This window comes from Mirounga angustirostris, unplaced genomic scaffold, assembly GCF_029215605.1.
Source record: "Mirounga angustirostris isolate CCGP_5_RB_7025 unplaced genomic scaffold, mMirAng1.0.hap1 SCAF_3, whole genome shotgun sequence".
Lineage (NCBI taxonomy): Eukaryota > Metazoa > Chordata > Mammalia > Carnivora > Phocidae > Mirounga > Mirounga angustirostris.
In genome coordinates, this window is record NW_026991711.1 from 105,995,677 (window position 1) to 106,013,413 (window position 17,737).

General features: G+C 38.3%; 1 protein-coding gene across 1 annotated transcript in view; it reads right to left on the minus strand.

Moving 5' to 3' along the window:
* Positions 1–686: 686 nt before the first annotated feature.
* The window catches only part of NXPH2 (neurexophilin 2), a 114,985-nt gene continuing 97,934 nt past the window's right edge, over positions 687–17,737 (minus strand). The window contains exon 2 of the mRNA XM_045868940.2: positions 687–3,187. Coding sequence (XP_045724896.2) covers positions 2,444–3,187 — 744 coding nt within the window. The 3' untranslated portion in view covers positions 687–2,443. The remainder of the gene's footprint in view (positions 3,188–17,737) is intronic.

Genomic DNA, 17,737 nt, shown 5'->3' on the forward strand with positions numbered 1-17,737 from the left:
GATTAAATTTTCGTTTTTAAAAGCATCTATTCTTTAACTTTTGAAGAATTTGTAATTGAGTATAAAGTTAGCTTACATGAATGTCCTTTCCCTCAATTGCAATATTCAAAGGCAAAAATGGTTTTGTAGAAATGTATGCATTTGCATGTTTAAATGGGATCTGATTTATATTGTGCCAAGTACCATTACTGACAATTATGTAGTCTTTGAAATGAAATTATGACTTAAAAATGCATGTGGCATATGTTCTACTCCAATTAAAAAATATGCCTAGGGAAACTTTCTTTTTTTTTTTTAATTCCACAAACCCTGCTAAAATCTAAGAATTGTGTAAACGGTGATCTCCATTTTTACCCTTTGCATGGATATGTTTATATCACTCAACATTTGAACATCAGAGAGTTCTTAATCATATTTCATGTTGTAATAATAATATTAATTAATATCAATCATAATAGAAGCTCACACTCGTAGAGTTCTCACCAGGTGCCAGGCTATATGCCAAGTACTTTATATGAATTATCCTTTTACTCTACATTAACATCTTCATAGCCAAGGTGCTTTGTTTGATATATACATAAGGAAAATCTTAATGCTCACTTGGTGTTTTACACACATACACAAAAAACCCTTGTGAGAATGAAACCAAGAAGAGTCTTAGAAAAAAACACCCTGAAGTCATGTGACAGATTTAGCAAATTCTTTTTATTTACATAGAAATGTGTACACATACTTTCTCTGTACACAGAAAATTCCAAGTATATATACATATATGGTTCCCACATATTTTACAATAAATAGTATTTTAATCCTGTTTCTAGATGAAAATAAAAAGATGCCTTAAAATATTTCACACCAACCACAAAATTACAAAAGCACCTATGAACTGCAAGCTGTACTACCACACGCTAAGCCTAGTACATTTTTTACAAAAGACAAAATCAAACACTGTACAGAGATCACCAGTAAACAAAGGAATGGAGATGCAGAATAGAGAACAGAGCTGTTGGCTCTTCAAACAATGTAGTAAGAGCATTTTTGTTGGTTAGACTGGTCTTCTTTCAGTTTAATGTTTTACTTCAACTGATATTTTACAAATAAAGGGGCAAAAGTGAACACCTACTGTAAAAACAGTAACCACTCCTTGAGTCTTAAGAGTTCTAGAAACCTTATTAATGGCCAGCCAGACCCTCTTTCTGTGCTGATGCAAAGTTCATCCAGTTCTACGTCACAGGATGCCTGTTCACGCCCCCCTCCAACCCCATCCAGAGAAGATGATAAGGACTCCAACTGTGAAGCCACATTAATTTGGAAGTGATTTCAAAAGCCTGGTGAGCCAGGTATCTTGGTTGTTAGCACTTAATAATCAGTCATGTTTAAATATACTCTTTATTTCCACATAGAATTTGATCCCTCACTCAAATAATTAACTAAACACAAAGAGGACTTGAACTGGGAGGCTAGAAATAAGGAAACCATAATCCTGGAATTTTGTCAGTCCACTTCCAATTTTTCCCCCCTGTCCTTGCCTAGGGAAGAGTCACTTTCTCTCAATTTCAGAGATGACCTATGTGTGTATATAAACTCACACTATCAAATGAATAGAATGAGGTTACAGGTTATAGGTAGAATACAGATCTTACGGTATTTTTGGCAATCTCACGGCATTGAATTTGGCAAAAGAATCTAAAAACATCATGATCTTCATGATTGTGGGACTGACTTAAAATATATCCAGATTCGCTTTCCCAATGAGTCAATATTACTACTCGGATGAGAATCCTAAAGATGGTGACCAACACAGGGCTAAGTGTCTAAGTCACACCCCAGCCTCACTCAGATAACAATGTGTTTAGTTCGACTGGGCACTGCAACCGCGCACATGAGTTGTGAAACAAATTTACCCCTTCATCTCTCATATCAATAACAGCACAGATGTGGGGGGAGAGACCGCGATAAAAAAAGAATTTGATGGCAGAAATGTGATTCATCTATCAAATGCAATCTTTTCAGTTACTTTACTGAATCTGCTATTTTTAAGGTAACCTTCCAAAACATATTTCAAAGGCAGGCTCATTTCAAGAGCAAGCAATGTTTATCACATGCATAATTTGGTTCTTTCTCATTACATGTTGCTAGCATTGATGCTGCTTTTAGAGAAACAACAGTATTTCTAGGACTTAGCCATCCTACATGAAAGAGATGGCTTCACACACAGTTTGACTTTTTGGATTAAGGTACGACCGAAATAAACACATTTCACGTTTAAAGGTGTTTCTTTCTCTTTTTCTTTCTTTTTTTTTTTAAATTTGAAAACCTAATAGGGAACTAAGGTTCACTGCCAGAAACAAAAGGGATCCTTTACCATGAAGAGTTGGGCTTGGTTCTTGGTCATTCTAATTAAATATATATTCACCTCTCGTTTATATCACTGTGGAAAGATTCAGCCAGAAGATAAATATGGAGTCTCACTATGGTAATTGTAGTCAGGACAGACTTTTTGCACAAGTTTATAGTCAACGCTGTAAAAGGCAATGTAAATGCAAATGACCTTGAAGGGTTTGGAGCACAACCAAGACACATGGCTCTGAGTTTGCTCCTGGTAGCAGATCTTCGATGGGTCAAAGTTGCACAGGGCAGTCTTCTTCGCCCGATCTGTTTTTTCATATTCAATGCGACAATTGAAAGATTTGGATTCCTTGGTCTCCAAGGTAGACTGCGGGGAAACTTCAAATTCCACTACTTTGGAGGGGGGTACCAAACTCACTGAAACATTGCCTAGGCCTGTGGAATTATGTCGGAAATAAACACTGAAGGTTCCATTTCCATGGTCAACAATTTTCCCTGTGATGAGGAGGTTGAGTTTAACAGTTTTAATGTTGGAATGGAAGTCACCCCACCCGAACATCTTCTTAAATTTTCCCGTCTTTACTATCGGCCTCCGTTTAGTTCTTGCCAATGGCTCCTGAACCTCCGTGACATTGGCCAGCCAATCCCAAAAGTTTTCCATGCTGTCCGCATACGCCAAGTGTCCAGGCTTTGGGACTGGAGACTGTTTAACAAACAGGCGCAGAGGATTGATGATCCTTGAGTGCACCACGTTTCCAACCAATGTCCCGGGAGCATCTTTGTCTTCCCAGTCCAGCCCCTCTGTGGCATGCACCACCTTCTTACTGTCACAAAATAGCTGTTTGAAAAGAAGAAAGAGAAATAAATTTGAGTTTAGGCTTTGGGCACACATTTTAAAGCCAAAGCACAGGAGAAGTGCTTGCAGTATTACTTCAATTCTTGATAAATAGCATTTCACACACACAGCTGGCCTCAACAGTGTAACAAGATGAGCATCTATTCAAGCAGTATAAAATCGTGAGTGCAAAATTCAAATTAGGAAGAAAGTATTGCATTGTAATGGGTTGATGTGGTTTTAGTCCCTGTTTCCTAATCTTTACAATACTATCATTCTGGATTAGAGGAAGTAATATATTTTGGTATCTCATTTGATAGAAACATTCAATTTGTGAAGTCTTCTCTTTCAGGTAGAAGACAACTCCAGAATGCTGAAGGTTTCTACCAAGAAGCTAGAAACCATCTGAATGTAAAATATTGGTAAGTCTCTTTTAAGTATACTTGGAAATAGTAAGAGTATTTTTATATTCAAAGGCTTATGTCAAATAATTTCATGGCTTTTGATATAACTCCATCTCAAACTCTGTAACAAAAAAAGGAGCGTGGATAGTAATAGAAAGTTCTACAAAAGTTTTAGTTGAAAAAACATAATTTCAAATTTTGTGGTCCTTAAAGAAACAGAAACAAATCGGAAACATCTATTTTGAATTAATAAGACTACAGATTATCCAATAAATTTTATTACAATGGAATTATATACACTGAAAGAATTGCTAAGAAAGAATACAAATGTTTTATGGATTCCACAGAATGTGGTTCGGATCACACCCACTGAACCATAGTACTTTATCTGCATCTGATGTTTCTTTTTCTTCTTTCTGTAGTGTAAGAGTCCTCATAACTTCTAAAAATCATTTAGTTAAGCCAATATTGATTTTGAGGGACAGAATCATTATATATGAAACTGTTGCCTGGAGTGAATATTTATGGATGAGTTATAAAGTCCGGAAAATAGAGGTTTCTAGTGGAAACACAGATAGCCTCTTATCTCTAATGGCACAAACCACTCTGGTAATGATTCTCCAGAAAACTGTCAGCATGATGAAAAGGATGAGAGAGAAGTGAAGCTGTGTTTATGAACTGTTTCCCCAACCCTTCCAAACTTGGCAAAGCACCTGGTACAACTTGTCTCAGATTATTACAAAAATTACTGCTTTCAGTCCAATTTTTGAGAAAAAAAAGAAGACACAGCTTGGATTATAAATATTGTACTCGAACATATGGTAGAGCTTAATGACATGAGGTTATCTTCTATAGATCCATGGACCTTTAGGCGTTTAAGTTCTAATACAGCTTTGTGAAAACCGTTTTCACTATACCTTGTCCCCAAGACCAGGTTAGAGTCAGGAACCAAGGACTTCGATGTATCTGCGGGTTTTTTCTTTTTGTGTACTCTGGGTGGGGAGGTGGGGGTGGGGTGGGTTTCATAATATGTATTTGCCTCTGATTAATTTCCTGAAGGCTCTTCTTCTTAATGCCTAGTATTTTAAAAAAAATTTTCCCCTTAAATTACTAAGATTTGGCAGAAGGGCAAATTGAAATGATGCACAGTCTTACTATTTTGAGAACATAAATCTGTATCCACCTTCTTAGGGGTTTAGGTATCCTGAGTTGATACTTCTTTCTTCTGCTGATGTCGAAAGGTGAGTATATTCACCAGGATAGGAAGAATCCTTACTCTGGATTTCTGGCTCAAAATATTCTGGGTATTTTTGACACTGTAGCTAGCTTCCTGCTTTTGAATAGTCTTTTTTTGTGTGTTTTTTTTTAAAGATTTTATTTATTTATTTAAGAGAAAGAGAGAGACAGCATGGGGGGAAGGGCAGAGGGAGAAGGAGAAGCAGACTCCCCGCTGAGCAGGGGGCCTGAGGTGGGGCTTGATCCCTGGACCCTGGGATCATAACCCAAGCCGAAGGCAGACGCTTAACCGACGGAGCCACCCAGACGCCCCTGATTTTGAATACTCTTAATTACAATGTGCAAATCTCATTCAAATCCTTTGCTACTAGCCCATGGGGTTCAGTGCTGGCTTCAATTATGACTTGAGTTTCTTAAGAACTGACTGATGAAGTCTGGTCCAACTGACATGGCCAGTCTCTCCCCAGCAAGACGTCCAAGGACACACGGGCAGATAAGAAATCCCTTGCTGATCAAGGTCTAATTTCTCTTTTCTATGGTTGTGATTCTTGTTGCCCAGAGCCTGCTATCTATTTTCCATCCATTTCCAGTATTTCATGAGATGTGCCTTGCTTGGTCCATGCTGACAGACATACCTTCCACTTGCTGAGAAGCTCATCTACAAGAACCTTACTTCATGATCTCTACTCCCCGACTTGGTACAACTTACAAACTTCTTTCCTCACTCCTGCCTTCCTTCCACTCCGGCATTTTCCCCTTCTAAATTGTTTTTTAAAAAAATCTCAGATCTTACCCTTATACACAGTGCTGCTGATCAATGCTTTATTAGCAGGACTAAGACCTATTTTCCATTCAAAAATATTTTTTTGCTCAGAAGTATGAGAACATTCTTTGTTCCCAGCAGCAACATGATCTTCCCCCCCACCCCCCAAAAATGTTTGTTTTACATTATACATTTTCCTGAATTTTTTCTACCTGGATCATTTTTCCTCATTTAGTGCTTGGTCTGATTTTCTCCTTACTTTTCCGTTATTCAAAACCTATAAACAGTGAACCCATCATTCAATGACAAATAAGTTTGCAAGTTAACTGGCATTGGCCTTTTACTCATTGTAGATGCCATTATGAGACAGATGTTAGAAATCTTCTTATCTCTGGGACTTCTGCTGGGCTGGTTCTGAGATTACTCAATGATAATAACAAAAACAAGAAGAATAATACTAAATGATCGTTTATTGAATGTTAAAAAAATATGAAGACTTTCTTTGTAGTAATTTATGTCATAACAATTTGACCCAAACCTACGTGACTACCCTAAGAAATTAAAGTGTAAAAAAAAAAAAAAAAATTTTATCAAACATAACTTAGATGCAATTATTTGCTTTTAGAAAGGCTCTCAACTCTTCAGAAAAGATTTTCCATATGAGAATTTAAAATGTAATCTGATTTCTAAAAAAATATATTCTAACACAATACTCTACTTGTTCAAACCCGTTCAAGGAGCTCTTGATTTTAAGGTAGGCTTATATAAAAAATAGTAAAATTTAACTAATAGCACAGACCTATAATTGGTCCCTGCTCTAAGGAAAATACTAACAGTATTTTATTTATTTTATTTTATTATTATTATTTTTAAAGATTTTATTTATTTATTTGACAGAAAGAGAGAGTACACGTAGGCAGAGCGGTAGGCAAAAGGAGAGGGAGAAGCAGGTTCCCCGCTGGGCAGGGAGCCCAATGTGGGGCTCAATCCCAGGACCTTGGGATCATGACGTGAGCCCAAGGCAGATGCTTAACTGACTGAGCCACCCAGGTGCCCCAGTTTTTTAGATAATAGACATTTTTAGATAAAAAGTAGATGTACATATATTTTAATTTTTTGCTTTGCCCTAGATCATCACATTTCTAACTTACTTTGACAACAATATTAAACAAGTTGAGAAAAGCTGTGTATAACTTCATCTGTTTATTATTTTATTTTTTTAAAGATTTTATTTATTTATTTGAGAGAGTGAGAGAGAGAGTATGGTGGGGGGAGGAGGCAGAGGAACAAGCAGACTCCCCACTGAGCAGGGAGCCCAAAGCAAGGTTCAATCCCAAAACCCTGAGATCATGACCTGAACTGAAGTCAGACGTTTAACCAACTGAGCCACCCAAGCACCCCTCCCTGTTTATTACTTTAAAATACATGACAGTTGGGCGCCTGGGTGGCTCAGTTGGTTAAGCGACTGCCTTCGGCTCAGGTCATGATCCTGGAGTCCCGGGATCGAATCCCGCATCGGGCTCCCTGCTCAGCGGGGAGTCTGCTTCTCCCTCTGACCCTCCCCCCTCTCATGCTCTCTCTCTCATTCTCTCTCTCAAATAAATAAATAAATAATCTTAAAAAAAATAAAAAATAAATAAAATAAAATACATGACAGTTATCATGAATACTGATTTCCAAATCTAAACCCGAATCTCAGAAAGTTATCAGATAATGAGAAGAGTGTAATTAAATGGGTAAATATTTTGCTAATTGTCCTAAAAAGCTGACAATTATACCTCCTCTCCCAACTCACTCTCTCTTTGGTTTAACTTGTTCAGACTTCCCCCTGGAATATTTTGTTAAGATGACTGCGTCACTGCTGAGAGGGTACCCTCTCCTAGACCAGGTCTGCGAAGATGGTTGGATGATCTAAGTTCCCAAGGCTCATGCTTAACCTCAAAGACCTAATCAGGGATGACTAGGGGTTGGACGACCTATAACCCTGCTCCACACTCATCCCTACACTCCCAGTATGGAAGGAGCATGGTAGAAAAGGCACAAGGGTCCGGTGCCTGATGACCTCACATCCCTCACTTGAGTGTTTGACGCGAGCCCATTTTCTCACCTATATCTTCCTTGCTGATTGATTGTAAGGACCAAATAAAAGAATGGATGGAAATTACTGAGCCCAATCTCTGGCAAAAGGCATTCAATGACTGATGGCTCTTGCATGGTCCAGTGGATAGCACCATGTTTCCTATTCAAGAACTGTCTTCAAAGGTTTGTATGAACTCTCGGGCCTCCAGGAAACTGATTAATGGTTAATCAAGCAGCTTGTTCAGTGCCATATGATAAATTAGTGACCGAGTAGAAAACACCTTTCTCAACCTCAGAACATCAATCAATCGTTTCCTCATATGTCCAGTCTCACTGGCATCTGAGTCATAGCCAGATCACAGGCACAGGGGAGCTCTCTTTGCCAACAGAATGTGTTTGTGGATCTTTGATTCCAACCTACTGAATGAGTCAGCAAAAGGACATGCTGGGAGAGACTGGAGGTGGTTCTGAACCTGTTGGCAAACCACTCCGTCCAAGTCAGCGTTGTGAGATGTTATTGACAAAACACATGGCTGTAGCTCTTTGGTCATTTTTGTATTCGCTGGGGCTTTCAATGGCTATCACCGCTGCCATTGGTCCCATCGTATTACAGTAATAATGCAAAAGCATTTAACTGCAAGCACAAAATGGAGTTTCAAAAAGGGAGAAAAAGGAAGAATTGCTGTGCTTTATCTGTTTGAACATTCCTTGATTTCCACCCATTTATCAAAGTTTAAGTAATTTATGTCTTGGCAGGGTGTATCAGTTTCACAAAGCACACACATTAGCGAGATACAATGATATCATATTAGCTTTTTCTGCATCTTTGAGAGGCGCTCAAAAAGATTAACAAAAACTCAAACCTTCATCAATTAAATGAAGCAGGTGGAAGGAAGGGAGTAGAGGAAGGAGACTGTATTTCATTTCAGCTCTTTGTTTTTAGGGGGGAAAAAAGGCGACAGGTTCAAATCATTCATCATAACAAGCTGGAGTTGAATTTCGCTGATAATTAAATGCATTTTTTCCCAAGAGGCAGAGAAGCTGCAATGAATTTTATAGGAGCAGATGTGAGAACTGTCACGAATTATGGAAATAATTTATAAACTAAAAAGCATCTTCCTCTGCAAATACTATATCAGAAGATCCTTTTAAAAATTATATCTGTCATATACTTTTCAGTAAACATTTTATTTTAGAGTAGTTTTAGTTTATAGAAAAATTGTGTAATACAAGGGGTTACCATATACCCTGCACCCCATTTCCTCTACTGCCAACGTTCTAGCACACTTGTCACAACTAATGAACTAATACTGACACATGACTATGAATGAAGTCCATACTTTATGCAGATTTCCTTTGTTTTTCCTTCCTGTCCTTTATCTACTCGAGGATCCCATGTAGAATCCCACATTATGGTCATCATGAATTCTTAGGCTTGTCTTGGCTGTGACAGTTTCTCAGTTTTTCCTTTTTTTTTTTTTTTTTAAGATTTATTTATTTATTTGAGAGATAGCAGGGGGGAAGGGAGGGAGAAAGAACCTCAAGCGGACTCCAGACCAAGCATGTAGCCTGATGCGAGGCTCCATCCCTTGACCCTGAGATCAGGACCTGAGCTGAAACCAAGAGTCTGATGCTTAACCGACTGAGCCACCCAGGAGCCCTGGTCTTTCCTTGTTTTTAATGAAACTGTATATCTTGAAGAGTACGGGTTAATGGCATTTTGTAGAATGTTCTTCAATTTGACTTTGTCTGATTTTTGTCTCATGATTGCAGGTCTGGGGAGGAAGGGCCATTTTCATCACTTCAGCTCAAGGGCACATGTTGGCAGCGCACTTCATTACTGTTGATGTTACTCTTTGTATTCTGGCGTAGGGAGAGAAGATCCGTCCTTTAAAGTTTTCCTTTCAGGATTTTCACAAGGCTTGTTCATTTTTGTTATCATAAGCTTAGTTTAATTCACATTTAGTTCAATAGCACTTGGTTTAGGTTTATTATTATTATTTTTTTAAGTCAGGAATTCTCAAGACTTTCAATTTATAACTATTGCACCACTGAATTATAAAATAAACTCAGAGTTGTTTAGGAAGTCATATGCTCCTTATAAAGTATTTCAGCAATATTGCATGCTATACATTTTCTGTCCTCATTATTAGTTATTTTGTATTTATTTAATACTAATTTCTTAAACACTGGGTCCATTTCAGTAACTGCTAGCTCAGTCAGAAGAGCTTATTCTATCAATATCTTATAGAGAATGAGACGCTGACTGTATTAGATTCAAATGTCCCTTTTCTCAGGTTTGGAGCTCGCCCACCATACTTGACTCTACACACCCAGTGAGTCAGTATCAACTTTTAGATGGGGCTTTCTTTGCACCTGTTTAGCAAGGGGCATGGAGCTAATGAAAGAAAGCCTCACAAAATAGCGTTCTATATTCATAGTACTCTGGGTGCTACAGGATCATGAACATGGCACTATGTCCTCTCCCTTGGGATCTGGGGACAGTGAGTCCTGTGCCATAATTTTCTATATGTCCCTCATTGTGACAGCTTTGTTTTTTCTCCCTAGCTGCACTATATAGGGCTGGGGAGTGGGGAAGAGGGGAGATTTCTTGACACACAGTGAATAACAGAAAGGAAGTGAAGGGCATTTAAAGCTTTGAGTTTCTGGGGTTCAAATTCCATTCAATATATACCACGCCATTATCAGTCCAGGTAGCTCTATCTTTTTTTTTTTTTTTAAGATTTTATTTATTTATTTGAGAGAGAGAGAGAATGAGAGAGAGAGAGCATGAGGAGGGGAGGGTCAGAGGGAGAAGCAGACTCCCCGCTGAGCAGGGAGCCTGATGTCGGACTCGATCCCGGGACTCCAGGATCATGACCTGAGCCGAAGGCAGTCGCTTAACCAACTGAGCCACCCAGGCGCCCCAGGTAGCTCTATCTTATAGCACCTCTAACAGATGGTGTTTTCATTTGAAGAAATGCCGACGGAGGAGATATGTCCACCAGCCTCGCTGTCCCAATCCGGTGTTTAACAATTATAACTGACACGCTCCTGTAGCACCCATGACTCTTCACTGATGTGACCCCAGGGGAGGAGGAAAGGCTTGAATTTCTTAAGCAATTGAAGCTTAGCACTTGAAGCTCGCTACCTCTATATGTAGTTCTCCTGACTTTGCAAGACCAGACTGGATGACATTAACACACCTTGTTTAAGAAAGTAAGAAGCGTGAAACAGCTTGGAAATATTTCCACACAAATTATTTTACTTTTGCAGGAGTAAATTTATTTCCTCACTGACTTTTGCCTATCCCTGCGGTCAGATGAATGCGACTGGACTCCCACATTGCATTTGCAAATGACTGGACTGGGAGAAAAAAATGAGGAGTCCCAAACAAGTCCGTGCATTGCAGAAAAGAATCTTTTGGCACATCATCCAGCAGCTGATTTTGCCCGAACTTTGCATCCAAGAGTGATGGAATGAATGAAAGAGGCAGGTACAAGGAATTCAATCAGAATAGGTTACGAATCACAGCAGGAAAGAACGAGGCACAGAAATAGCCATGCTTTGATTTGCAGGAAGGAGTTGGGGTCAGAGCACTGGGATGGCAATCTGGCACTGTCACTTACGGTCCCATCATCCTGGGCCAGTCAAGACCATTTTCTCAATGGTAAAACAGTCGGGCGGGGGTGGGGGAGTAGGTTGGAGTTGCACTTGGTTGAGAAAACAGAGATTGTGAGGTAGAAAGTGAATCAGAGTGAGGCCGCTCTGTGGGCAGGGCACTTGTAATGAGGTGAGTTCTGTAGTCCAGAGGATTGAGGTGACACAGAACCATGGCCGGAGATGCATGCATTCATCTTTAATCACTGACTCAACACCTATTGATCGAATGCCTTCCAGGTGTAGCATTTATGCTCTAGGTATTGGGAGCACATTGCTCAAGGGGCAGATAGAGTTTCTGCCTTCATGGGATTTGTAGAAGAGCAGGAAAAAGAAGCATCAATCATACATAAATAGCTCACTTATTTATAGTTGTCAGAAGGGCCTGGAAATCTATCTCTATCTCTATATCTGTATCTGTGTCTATATATCTGTATCTATATATCTACACATATCAGCACAGCAGGAAGTAGAGAGTGCTGGTCCTAAACAGGGCGAGCAACAGTGCAGGGAGTGAATAGAATTGGGTAATTAATAACCTTTATTCTGATGAGAGAAATGAAATCCAAGGTTTACCAGTTGATGGTTGATAATGAATGAATCAGTGACAAGAAAACGAATCGATCTTGGTATTTATACTCCTTTTTTCCTGCTCCATCCAAATTGTGTATTGATTTGTTTATAATTACTAATGAGAATGTGATAACATTATAAGACAACAGTTATATTTCTTCTAGTGAAAGGTTAATTTTTTTCGTTTTCTTCCCCCCCCCAGCTTTACTGAGGTATAATTGACAAACAAAATTGTAATATATTTAAAGTCTTCCATGTGATGATTTGATACATGTTTACAGTGTGAAAGGATCCCCAGCATCCAGTTAATTAACACATCCATCACCTCGCAGTTACCTTTTTGGGGGGGAGGCGGGTGAGGACCCTTAAGAAAGGGTTCTTCGCAAATTTCAATTATACAACACAATACTATCAATTACAGTCACCAAGCTGTACATTAGACCCAAAGAACTTATTCATCTTATAACTGAAAGTACATGACCACTTCTGTTAACCATAAGTGGACTCCAACGTTCAGTCAGTGCTGAATGCCTGATTAGGAGGTCTAGTGCTCGAAGGTGGCAACCCTAGCCGGCCTTGTCTTTCACCCTTAAACCTGAAGGTTTATAATACCATTGAGCCTGGAACAACAAGGGTTTGAACTCTGCAGGTCCATTTATATGCAGATATTTTTTGATAAGTACCGTAGAGGACTGTAATTATGAATTTCCTCTTCCTTATGATTTCCTTAACAACATTTTCTTTCCGCTAGCTTACTTTATTGTAAGAATACAATATATAACACATATAACATACAAAATATGTGTTAATCAACTGCTTATGTTATGGGTAAGTCATCCAGTCAATAGGCTATTAGTTCAGTTTTAGGGGAGTTAAAAGTTGTATGTGGATTTTTGACTGCATGGAGGTCAGCGCCCCTAAGCCCCCCTGCTGTTCAAGGGTCAACTGTATATATTCTTGGGTTCTGGGAGAGTCAGACTATTGCCATGATTATGTTATAACCCTTTCCTATAATACTATACAATTAATACAATATATATCAATGCTGATTGATAATGAACTAAGTATGTTCTGGATAAATAACAATATTCTGAAATAATGTAGGTTTGTCTTTATGTTTCTAGGTGTGTGAGAAGATGCTAATAGACACCAAATTTGGCTGATATCTATGATTTTCATAAGAAATAATGAATGTTCTAAATAAAAGGTAAAACAAAGCAAATAAGTTTTCTTTTTCCATAATCATAGCACTGAAGAGACATCTATACCTCAAGAAGATGTTTTCAGTTTTCTGTGTTTACACTGAATATAAAATATTTACAGCCTATCCGGCTTTACCATGAAACACTTGCCATAATATATATAACACACAATGCACAGATTGAATAGATCATCTCCCATTAACAGGGAAGGCCATACCCTTAACTGTTTTATACTGCACTGAACATACGTAGTCCTCTGTCCATTAAAGGAAAAATAAATTTCGACTTTCCAGGATCAGGCAGAATGAACTGAATGCCCCAAACCTGTGGATTTGTCCCAAGCTGGGAGGATTGGCTTTTCCTTCATAACAGGAGTGGCATACGCTACAAGAGAGAAATTGACACCAATCTGTACAAATATTTTTTAAAGGCAGCTGGCTTGCCCCCCTTGGACATCCTGGAAGCATTCATTCATGTTCTTTTCGAGTGACAATCATTGATAAGTGCCAGTTTGGGAGGAGAACTGGTTTGTTTAGTAGATCTGTTTATAATGTTGTTCAAGATGGAATCCATGTAGTTGGCCATTAATTATTTTACTTGGGGTATGAGTTTAAGCCAAGAACCCCCAAAGTGACCACTGTTATACAACCTAGAGGTGGCCTGCAGATCCCATTATAGAGCCAATAACGAAGGTGGTCTAAAGCCTCATCTTTGTTGCATCGATATAGCTTATATAATTGGATTGCTTTAACAATTCTGTCCTGTATCCTGTAGTTAAAACTAAAATGACAACCTGCTCAGCAGGAAAAAAAAAAAAAAAAAATCCCTGTCATGATCAAACTCAGCATCCCATTAAATTTTTTGCTTGTAAAGGAATCTTGGAAAGCATTTTCTCTGAGTAGAAATTTTACAGATTATTGTGGTTGCCGACGAAATAGGAGCACGTATCTGATGGACAACACACAATGTTATATTGATGATTAGTAGTCTGGCTGGCCCTAAAGTCATATTTCTGGGTCTCCATTACTGAACTGTCATAGCAGATTAAAAGAAGAATGACATAAAGGGAATGAAGGATGGTAGAATCAAACCTGTATCAATATACTAATTGTGCCTATTAATATTTTGTGGCAATAATGTGGCATTGTTTCAAAATTCATTTTGCAAGTTGGAAAACAAATGATTGCTTAGGAGAAGAAAGCTAAACAGTGGACATCTTTCCTTTCTGCTGAGAGTAGCAAATTCATTTTACCTTCCAGATAATCTTTTAATAGCTACCCTTTACATTTTTCTAAATTGATACAGGAACTAACAGGAAACATAAATGTGAAGACAGAAATCTTAGCAGTAAGAGCTAAAAAGCTAGATTGCAATGCTTGGCAGTAGTTTTATTGCTAAGATTAAATATGGCAATTCCTATTTTATCTTGATGACAGTAATCTGGAAAATCAATGACACAACTTCTGCAAAAAAATGTACACACACACACACACACTCTGATACACAGAAATATCACGTGTATAAACACATGTGTGCATGCACATGCCATAATTTCTGTAAACATTTAGGGGAAATGATGTGATAAGAAACTTAGATTTCATTTTGTATTAGCAAGCTGAATAAAAGGGGCTCTTAAACAAGCATGAACAGGCTAGAAACAAATGTTGAGGATGCCTCATGGAAGGGGGTTGCTAAGTGTCATGATATGACCATGTTTCCAGAGGGAAACGGGGTCAGATGTAGTCTCATTTACTGCAAGTTTTGCAAAGTCAAACAAGGTTTTTTTTTAATAATCTAAGAGACGAAAAATAGTCCTTTTGCAGTTAAGGAATAAATGCCTTGGCATGCTAAGTGGTACTGTCTGTTTTCACCCATGTGTCCTTATAAACCTCACCCAAGTTTTTAATGAGAGAGAAGAGCTTCACGTGATAGGAAAACAAATACTTCTCAAATAAGATGCCTGGGAGAAACAACATGAATCTGTGTGTGTGTGTGTGTGTGTGTTTTAAGATTTTATTTATTTATTTGAACGAGAGAAAGAGAGAAATCACAAGCAGGGGGAGCGGCAGGCAGATGGAGAGGGGGAAGCAGGCTCCCCGCCAAGCAGACAGCCCGACTAGGGGCTCAATTCCAGGACCCTGAGATCATGACCTGAACTGACTGAGCCACCCAGGTGCCCCATGAATCTGTGTCTTGACCTCTAAAAGTTGACATTTGAAAAGGAAAGTTACAACAGAGGTAAAAACAGTCAAATGAGGAGTGGAAATGCCAGATATCATTATTTCTATCCTTTTTGGCAGAGTTTCAATGCGGGATGAGGAAACACGGTCGGGGGAGGAGTGCAGAGAGAGACAGGAGATGGGGGTTAGAAGTGCCCTTGTGCAGGGCTGTGTACTTTACCATCAAATCTGAACTGAAATTGATATTTCAGTCTTCAGGTACCATTAGTCTGGCAATTAGCATATACTGCCTGTGATGGTTAGTTTTAAAATTTCTTATATATTTTTATTTTTTAAAGTAATCTCTACACCCAGTGTGGGGCTCCAACTCATGACCTGGAGATTAAGAGTCACATCCTCCATGGACTGAGCCAGCCAGGTGGCCCCTGATGGTTAGTTTTAAGTGTCAACTCGGCTGGGTAATAGTGCTCAGTTATTCAAACACTAATCTAGGTATTGCTGTGAAGGTATAATGTCGATGTGGTTAAATCCACGATTAGTTGACCTTCTCTTTTTCAGTTCAAAATGTTCAGTGCTTATTGGTTACCTTCTTTCAACAAACATGACATTTATTCGTTTAAAATAAAGCTTCAAATGGTTTTGGATACGTAGTATGGTATTTGACTTAAATGCAAACATTCACAGTCTATTGGAGATTTTACATGATCCTACATAAATGTGCTGCTTTATTATGACCCAATATAACTGTTTTATAAAATCACTGATAATTTCCATATGATAAAATACCTATTTACTAAAGAACACAAATGCATATTATTGTGTATATGAAACTGATAATAATGTTAAAATTATTTTTTGCAATAATCATTCCTAACATTTATACTGAGAATTACGGTCTTCATAAATAACCTCATTTGATTCTTACACTTACTTTGTGAGGTGTGGAGGGTAGGAAATAGCCTTAGAGAGCTTAGGAGGGCTTGTCTATGGTCCAAGTATTGAAAGGCAGCAATAAATCTAGAAATCAAGTCTTTTTTTATCAAATGACTGTTTTTTCCACACTAATACTCTAATGGGTCTGACACCAAAAAACAACTTGCTCAATACAGTGCAAATAATATGATATAATATAACATATTTACCTTACAAATAAAAAATTTCTTTTCATTATGAAATGAAGTTTATTCTAGAAAATGAAACTAAGAAAACTGAAGAAAATTCAAGTCCGGTAACTGTGAATATTTTAATGTGTATTTATATTTTCTCCCTATGTAATATAGATAATACATCTTTTGTATAGCGTCTTTAATTGCTTTTAAGAAAATATATTGTATTCAGTTGCATAACAGTTTAAATGCTTTAGAAGAAAAATATCTCGCTATTACTAAGAGTAAAATCTAAATTCAAATCTGGGTCAATTTTCTCTAGACCTCCTCCCTAAATCTTCAACACTTTGCTGTTCCATCAGTTGTCACCCAAGGCCAAATCAGAATTATTTGGATCATTTTGGGCAGGAGCACACTCGCTGTCCTCTGGGGTGGCTCCACGCGTGAAGCCCAAGGAGGTCCTGTGGGCTCTGGTCTTTGCATCCATGGCTCTGCCCTCAGAGTCATTCTTTCTTCATCTTGTCCCTTCCCTCTCCTGTACCTTTCAGTCCAAGCTGGTGACATTTCTGGTGGTATGAATCTCTTAAACCTCATCAGTTTCCTGTGTCATTCACTGGGGTGCAAGCCATTAACAAGAGTGCCCTCCACATATCTTTTCTGGATAACTCTATCTCTATTGGTTTCTGCTGAGATAGTTTATTGGATCCACAAGTCATACACCCAATGTCTTTAGTAAAAGTTGTCCATCCACACCTTCGGTGTTTTCTCCAGAGCACATCAGTTTGACTCTAAGTAAAGGAGATTATTCTTGTTGGTGTGAGTGGGCATTAACCAATCAGTTGAAATGTCTTAAAAACAAAATTGTGGTTTGCCCGAGGAAGAAGAAATTCTGCCTCAAAACTGCAGCATTAACTCTTGCGTGAAAGTTTCTGGGGTCTGCCCTCAAATGTTGGACTTGCCAGTCCCCACAATTGCAAGAAGCAATCCCTTGAAATACAGCTTTTTAGGTTTCCATTTATCTACCCACCCATATATCTTCTATTTATCATCTATCTATCCTGTAGATTCTGTATCTCTGGAGAACTCCAATACACTACCTTTTAATTTTAATAATTATGTTCATGTGTGAATAACTTATTTTCATGACTCATTTATGCCTCTTGCTTTCTTATATTGTAGGTAGTAGATGATTGTTGCAGTCATATCGGCCTCAAACCTAATAGAGGGGATACTTGATTGTGATTTCATCACAAGTTCAGATTTAGTGTCAAGTGTCTCCATGGTCTTCCAACAGTAACTGTACAGTACAGTAAACTGTAAATCACTTCACACCTGTCATGTTGTTTGTTA